This window comes from Cebus imitator, unplaced genomic scaffold (genome assembly GCF_001604975.1).
Source record: "Cebus imitator isolate Cc_AM_T3 unplaced genomic scaffold, Cebus_imitator-1.0 Scaffold533, whole genome shotgun sequence".
NCBI classification, from domain to species: domain Eukaryota; kingdom Metazoa; phylum Chordata; class Mammalia; order Primates; family Cebidae; genus Cebus; species Cebus imitator.
The window spans coordinates 621,296-630,075 of NW_016107848.1; the positions used below are offsets into that span (position 1 = coordinate 621,296).

An 8,780-nucleotide genomic window follows, 5' to 3' on the forward strand; every position below is an offset into this window, starting at 1 on the left:
AAAAAAAAAAAAAAAAAACACAGAAGACAGCAATTTCTAACCACGCTAAGCTTAGTTTCTTCCTAAAGTAACCAAGGTTAGACCTTATATCTAACTCTCTTTTTAATCTAACTTCTCTCATTGTGAGTCAGCAGAAAATGTGTCTGAAAACCTTAAAATGGGAGACAAATTATATTCATAAGGAAGTAATAGAGAAATGTTTTCTAAACCTTGTTTATTCTGAAAGACAGTATCTTATATAGAGCAGTCATGAAGAAAGATCATACTCATTTAGCAGTTAAAATTTAAAAAATTACTATTCACATTTTAAATTTAGAAAAACCAAAGCATTTTTAAGACTTCAATATGTCAGAGACTATTTTAATGATAATAAACCCAATTATCTTGCTACATAATTTAACTATAGAAAAACCAGAACTGATATAAAATTGACCTTCATTTATAAGCATACAAATATGCACAGTGCATAATTAATTCAAATTCAGTGGACTTTCATTATTGAAAATAGTTTAGAAAAATAAATATACAGATATTCTTTTATTTTTTAAAAGCTGACATTGTAAAATGAGTGTTTTGCTCTAGAATTCATGTATGCTCTTGTATTTGATTACATATATATTTAATGCTCTAGGAATGAGATAAGTCTTGAAGATCCAGCTCAAAAACAAACAAACAAACAAAATAAAATCAATACGTCTGTAATCTTTATGCATCCTGACTGACAATTACAATGAGAAGTGCAGGGGCAAAAATGAGAATGTTAACAGAGAACTAAAACCAAAGAGAACTGTCTATAGCTTCCCCTCAACATAGACTGGTAAAACCAAATCTCAGGAAACAAAATATTTTTCTTTTCCTGGTAACTCACAGAACAGGAAAGGTAATATTTTCATTGGTAACTGAGAGTTGCCTAAATTAGTCAAAAAAATCAACTAATTGAAGAACCTGGAAAACTGTGGTCTTTAATTTTAAGGCTACATAAATGAAACATCTTATTTTTTATGTCTCATGATCCCAAGCTTAGGTGTATTTTTTGGGTAAAAGTTACCAAGAATCAGTTATAAACCAGAGATCACTGCCACAGCAACATCATTTTTAAAGGCATCCAAAGATTTCATTAACTGGTAGCATTTTAATATTTCATACAACAGGATAAAAATCACACTAGTATATTTTCATAGTTACCTAACCCCCTGAAAAAGATTTTTTAAGCTGCTGTATACAACAATTACATTTAATTTGTAACAGCTAAATAAATATAATCAGGAAAGATTAAAATCTGTGTACTAGCAGTAAAAACTCTTATTTCCCCTCTCTCTTTACCTACCTACCAATCTATCTGCCTGTCATCCACCTACCTACCTATGTGTGTATCAACTGAGAATAAGAGCAGCCCTTCTTTCGGTTACCTGCTTGGTGGAGAAGACAGCGACCTCTGAAGATTGACCCCCGAGTTCATGTCATGATAGTATGGTTGGCTTGGGATTTCTCCAATTGGGAAGTTGACTCCAGTTCCCTGGGTTATGGGCGCTGAGGAATAAGACAAAGAAACATTGGAAATGACATTTATATTTCTGACCTCTATTAAAATGTAACAATGAAATATCTTCCATGCCTCTGGTTAAGGATAGAGAGAACTTTCTTCACCTTAATCCTATAACACCCATCATACACCCTGGGTAGAGCTTGAGAACTTACTCACTTTAGCAATGTTCAAGCTTGAAAATTTGAGGCGATCAAACTATAATCACTGGTTACCAATTCCCTTAATCCTACTCCTCAACCTTCTTTACTCACTCCTTTAAATGAGTTGACATTACATCTGTCACTCTACTAGTCTATAGATGCCTTGGAGGAAACAATAGATGATTCCTGTCACTATCCAACATTAATATTTGAGTGGTTAGAAGTCATGATAGTAATAATTATTTGATATAAATAATTCTTATAGTAGGGCAGGTATATAAGTGAAATTTACAGATATAGAATAAAACCCAAGTTTGTTTCTAAAATATGTAGTCAGGTTTCATATAAAAATGATAAATGTGGTTTTACTCAATAGTTGGTGTTTTTTAAATTTTATCCCACAACTTTATAAATCATTTAAAACATATAAATGATTTTAATCACATAAAATTTGCTAATATACTAGGAACTAAAATTTTTGTATATAAGCATTGCTTTTTGTACAATTACATCTGTTCAAATTTTTAAAATTTAATTTTAGATATTATAAATAAGTCTGTGAAGCAGCATATTGTGTTAGAATCAGCAATCTTGAAATAAATAGCCTTTTAGTTTAACTTCCCTCTGTACTTATAAGCTATGTGCCTCAGTTTCCTAACTGTAAAATGGGAATAATAATAACCTGGCACATTATGATTATTTTGAGGATGAAATTAAGTAGGTAGTGGTAAGAGCCCAGAATCGTGCCTAGTATACAATAGGTGCTCAGTGATTATGAGTTCCCTTCCTTCTTTGCTTTCTCCTCTAAATTTCTTCCCTAATAGACTGGAATAGTTAGCAAAGATGAACAGTTCAAAATGTGCTAAAAGCAGAGGAAGAGGTATAAATGAACCTGTTTGCTAAAAATTTGTTCATTCGATTATTGACTATGTCCATTGCTGGCAGGTATTGCTGCAATGGGTACAAAATAGTCTCATACACTGCCCTTAATAAAAATATTGCACAAGAAGCTGGGTAAATAAAACATTCATGTAAAACATATAAATATCAAAATAGATGACAATGAAACTGTCCAAATGAATGACATGATCCATAACTGCTGTAGGATTGCAAGGGGAAAAAAAATCCAATACCAGCTTGAATTGTCCAAGAAGTCTATGAGAAGCCATAGCTGGCACTGGACTTTAGAGAACGAGTAAGAGATGAGAGGGAGGTCATTCTAAACAGGGACTGCTGCAGAAGCAAAATCATGGGTAGAGATAATGTGCAAAGTGAAGACCAGGCAGGTTGGTGTCAAAGAACATTGCTTAAGAATTGTTTCTATTTCTTCACCTGTCTTAATCAGCCCTTCAAAAGCTCAAATGAATGTGTACTCTGAGGCTTTGCAACCAAATTCTAGAGCCCCTGAGATTCACTCTAAGCATACGTGGCCTACTTATCTCCTCCTCCCTCCTAACTGTCTCAAGTGAAGTATAAAAGTTTAAAAGGCCTGCAGATTTTTATGAAAGTTTTCTTACCCATAATTTTTAATGAATATTCTAAATGTGTTCACTATCCCTTGAATTCTATTTTAATATTAGGCAGGCTAAGATTAACTTAAAATATTTTTAAGAAAATATAATTAGGAGGCACAAGCTTTATCACGGAGAAGTGATCAAGGAATATACCATGAACATCTCTCTTTCCCCACTGAAAATTAAATACATTGTATATACATGATGAGTATCAGCTCCAAACTTCTGGAGTATCTATCTGCCTTCTGATAGACTGTTCATGTTTTATAATACACAGTAACATCCTTTAAGCAGAAAATATGTGTATTCAATGAGTAACTATGCCTGATGGCTGGAATAATTTGGACAAATAAATGTAGCTATTTGGACAACTAAAATGTTGTGGCTTGAGGTACACCAATGGTTAAAAAAAATGTGAGGTAAGAAATCCCACAGTAACCACATGTTTTAAATTTTATTATCAGAACCATGTTCTATGGGACACTGGAAGCGGGCTACATGCTAGAAGGAGGCATTTCAGGGGCTCAAGTGAAGAAAACAATCTGTCTGGCTTCTTATCACAGTAATAAATACAATTCACAGACCTGAGTTACTAACAGGAAACATAGAGGTTCTACCTTATATAAACTATTTTCAATTTATTAAGCTCATGTAATTTTTAGGCAAAGATTTATAATTTCTATTGAATACATATGGCTCCATAGTCAGCACAGTTTGTATAGCCATAAATAAATGTAATTTGTAGTAAAGATAATTTTAAAATCTTCAAAAGTTTATTTTTTTTTCTGAGTTTTCTTCCAGAAGGATTATTCCAGAGTGTCAAGAAAGCAAAAAACAAACAAACACAAATATTGCGTGGTCTCACTCATACATGGGAGCTTAAAAAGTTGATCTCATGGAAGGGGTTGTCAGAGGTGGGGAGGTAGGGAGATGAAGGGAGATGGGTTAATGGGTAAAAACACACAGTCATAATAGAAAGAATAATTTCCAGTACTTGATAGCACAGCAGGGTGACTAGAGTTAACAACAATATACTGCATATTTCAAAATAGCAAAAACAGATTTGAAACATTCCCAACATGAATAAATGACAAATGTTTGAGATTACAGATATCCTAAATACCCTGATTTAATCATTGCACATTGTATGCATGTATCCAAAGATCCCATGGATTCCATCAATATGTACACATATTATGTTTTAATTTTTTAAAGATAGCAATAAAATAGTCTACAGATTTATGCCTGCACACTGTAACAATTTAGTATTCATTCTGACAGTAAATGGGGAAGAAAGTAGATTAACAATAAACACGGCCAAAGTACAGAAATTATTTAATGACAAAGAGTGTGTGAGAACAGCAAGTCTCAGATATTCTTACTTAAGAGCCTCTGGAAGAACTTACATCAGGTGCAAAGATCAGTGTTAGCGCCTCTCCCAGGGAGCCACAGGAAGGCTGAAAGCTGCAAATCATGTTTAAGAGGTTGCTGATATCCTCTTAAAAATGCAGCACCAAAGAACCTCAGATTCTAAGGGTTAGAGGCCAAACTTGAATCTTTCTTATTGTTATCCTCACTCCAAAAGCTGATCCTAAATCAACTTTTAAGATGGAGATAATGTCATTCAACAGGGAGATCACTATCCTAATACTGAATAGCTTCATTAGCTAAAGTCAACATACACATCAGTGGGTCTTATGATTGTAAAACTCTGGAGGACTGAAACCACTAGCATACTGTGAACCCTCAAGCCAGAATTTGTGATACACACGTAAGTTTTGTGCTGAAGTTCATGTTTACTTAGCAAACCCTTATTTCATAAATAATAAAGTTGAATGGTGCAAACAAGATTATGATGTGGATATATTAAAACACTTAGGAGGATAACTTCTCAGGCATTTCAGAGATACATATTTACATATGGAGGAGAAAATAAATGTTTGGTGAATAAATTACCTAATGAATATAATTAATGTGCTAATTACAAATTAGTAATGTTGGTTATAACAAATAATCTAAAACCTCTAAGATACAACATTATAAGTTAAGAATGAATGAATGACATATATTAAATTTACCTTGGTTTTGAACGATTCTAGAAAGATAATTTTCATCTTTTTTTAATGTTTGAAATTCAGATTTTTCAAAATATCTGTCTGGGCTTTTGAAGGTTCTAATGTGGTTCTCCTTTGACAGTCCTTAGAATAATATTACCTACAATGAGGTACTAAATAAATATTTTCTGACAGCTGACTCTATGGCCCTTCTCCTAAGAAGGATGAAAATACACCACTGAACTTGAACTCAGAGAAGTACAAATTTAAGCAAATAAGTTCATAAGCCTTTCTGCTAAAGAACCCTATGGATAAAACAAATACACCCCTCCAGATATCCCCTCTCTTACCTGATGCTACAAAGTGCTACTGATGACTCAGGCATATTTCTTCCCAAATTAAAAGTGAAAACTTGCAAATGTTGGATATCTTTGGATATCACATATTGATCTGGAAAAACACATTAAGGCATATTGCCTTGGATAATCTCCTTGCCCATCAAATATATACCCTGAGGCTACCGGAACACAGGATATTTGTGTTTCTTCTCCTACTGCCACCAAGTAAAAAGATCCATGAGAGAAGTCTTTTGAGCATACATTTATCTACTCCAGAATTATACCAGAAAGGATAAACTACTTACGGTCTTAAATGCTCACATATATCACTCCCTGATATACATGCTATTTGCACTGTTCATTTTAGAAATGCGAGCTGTTTGGGGAACTGTGGTTGAAAAGACAGTCAGCGATCACTTGATCGCTTGGAGGTTCCTTTACTGAACAAGACTCTAAAACACTGCTTATTCTTATTCTCAATAACTCACTTACTCTGTTCTTTCTGGATCATCATAATTCTTATTCATGATCTCTAAATTTGACCCAAATGAAAAACACAACTTAGGCAAGTATCAGAGTGTGACTACATCATCTGAATAACATCATTCCAAGGTGATGCATTCTATCAAAATGTCAGGTGAAAACATACCCTTCAAAGTTACATAAATAAGCTAAATCAGTGAAGGGGGCATGAAGAAAAGAGTCACCTCCTTTAACACAATTAGTACATATAGATGTACATCTTGGCTATGTTTGTACATGCTAGTAATAAGTAAAAGAGTTAATCAAGGTAACGTCCCCTTTGCTTAGGTAGCCTGCCAGGTGAGCTTACCGTAGAAAAATCTGATCCAGCCTGCCAAGAATGGTGTCTCAGGTGAAGTGGCCAGTTAAAACAATTGGACATTGTTTTGGATAACAATGCTTTCTATCTATATCCAACTCCAGTCTGCAAAGTTAATTTCTGCATCCCTCTACACTCTGCACGTTAGCGTGTATATCCTGTACCTCTCCAACCCCCACCAAAATGTTAGTAAAATGAAAAAGCACTTATCTACAGGAAACTTATGTGGGTTATCATAACAACATAGGGTACATTTAATTAATCATACTTCCTTTGATATAAATGGCCATCTATGGTCATGCAGAGAACAGTGAATTAAATGAATACCAATAACATGGCAATCAGAAAAACCAAAAATTATTTTTATACAACAAAAAGTTTTGATGATTTGATATTCAGTTATGATTTCATCAAAAGTTTTAAGATTTTAAAAGTCAAATTTTTTAATATGTAGTCACTCTTTATACGATATTTAAGGAACAAAATATAAAAAGTATTTTAAATCATACTTCATGCTTAAGTAGTTAGAAAAGAATTTACTTACTTCTGGATACTCTTACAAGTTCTGATACATTGAAGACTCCAGATTTTACAAAACTATCCTCAAGGTATCCTGAAAATAAACATTAAAGAAAAAATGATCAACATAGGCAGAAAGCAAAATAAATGATTATACACTAGAATTTCAGTGTTTTAAAGCCAAAGGTTTGAACAAAAACCAAATATGCTTACAATAAGAACTTTAAAAAGAAGAACTCTCATGAATGCAAGTTAGGTTTGTTTAAACAAAAGTAAAAAGTTTAGGTACCAAATAATCTCTTAGGAACATTTTTCTTCCCTTTCTAAAAGTACGGGGTTATTGATGCAGTTTGATTTGCCATGGCCCATGCATACAGAATGGTCTGTGGGCTCTCAGTGAATGCTTTTGACTCAGTAGCACCTGGTAAACTAAAGTGAAAAATGAAAGAAAAAGGAAAACCACAACCACAATTAGCACCTTGCTGGAATAACTTCAAAGATCTCTTGAAACCACTGTTCTTTTGTAAAACCTTCCCTGATTAAAGAAAGTGAGCTGCTGTTACCAGCACTCCCACCCTTATTCCAGGGTCACTAATTGAACAAAAAGCAGAACTTGTATATACAGCAAATACAGAACTTTGCATTGACCTATTTCTGGACATCTTTAATACACATTGCACAATTTCACTGCTTTCCTCACCCTTGCTACTATTCCACTGGACTCCTTTTATTTCAAGAATTGATCACCTTTTTTGGGCAAACAGTGGTGAATCCAGGCCTCTGGGAAAGCCAAGTGACACCTGGGCAGAGTCTATGGAGGCCATGGAGCCTGCCTGCTAGCTAGTTTAACTATGTCCAAAACTAGAGATGAGAATTCCCATAAACAGCAGTAACCCTGCACCTAGCCCACTCCATTCTCACTTATGTTAAGGGGGTGTAATGAGTGTGAAGAGGGAGAGAATACCTTAGGGAGGGATGTTATGGCCTACTTGCTCCTGTCCTAGGAGAGAATAAGTTTGAAAATCCTCAGAATTGAAATGCTTCTGAGAAACAAACAAGCAAAACTAGATTCTAAGAACCGGCAATTTGACCGGATTTTACCTAAAGCTTTAGGGCTCATCAAGAAATTAGATTCAGTTCAGAGATGTGAGGCATGGGTAGCGTAGCAACCCGGAACACTGAAGTCAAAGAGCTGGGATTTGAATTCTAGCCACAGATTACCAGTTATAAAATCTTGGCTAGGTTATTAGTCCTCTTTCTGCCTCAGATTCCTCACTTACAAATTAGAGACGATAAAAATCACCTACCTTATAGAGTTGTTATGAATACTAAGGGAGATAAATGCACAAACCCCATGATAAGCACTGGTTACATGCTACCAATAAATTCAGATTGGCCAGTGGAGCCAGCCATCAGCTACACACTGAATTATGCACACTGGCCTCCCGACAGTTCAAAATGCTTTGTAAATCTTTATTCAGAAAATTTACCAGAACAAATGTCACCACACTGCTTTTCAAGCATACATAGCATGAAAAGACAGAAAATCATTCAATTACCATCTATGTTTCACTGCTGTGAACTGAGGAGCCATCGATTGTTTGACATCCACCCACCCACCTTCTTCAGAAACAGAATGAAAGAAGGAGTGTGAGAGGAAGTTGTAAGATCTCAGCTGGGGATAAAACAGGTGTCACATTAAGTCATTATTCCGAAAAATACATACACATTTTTAAGAGTATTAAACAAAATGTCCCCATTTAATGCACTTCTATTTTAAGAAACTCTTATTTCTTGAGCAATTAATTTTTTTTTTTTTTTTTTTTTT

The 8,780-nt window shown here is 34.3% G+C and overlaps 1 protein-coding gene across 13 annotated transcripts in view; it reads right to left on the minus strand.

The window, feature by feature from the left end:
* NFIB (nuclear factor I B) overlaps nucleotides 1-8,780 on the minus strand; it is a 441,470-nt gene that overhangs the window by 62,256 nt on the left and 370,434 nt on the right. For all 13 annotated transcript variants that reach the window (XM_037733504.1, XM_037733509.1, XM_037733508.1 and 10 more), the window contains exons 4-5: nucleotides 6,978-7,046; nucleotides 1,410-1,530 (exon numbers count right to left, since the gene is read on the minus strand). In XM_037733504.1, coding sequence (XP_037589432.1) covers nucleotides 1,410-1,530; nucleotides 6,978-7,046 — 190 coding nt within the window. The remainder of the gene's footprint in view (nucleotides 1-1,409; nucleotides 1,531-6,977; nucleotides 7,047-8,780) is intronic.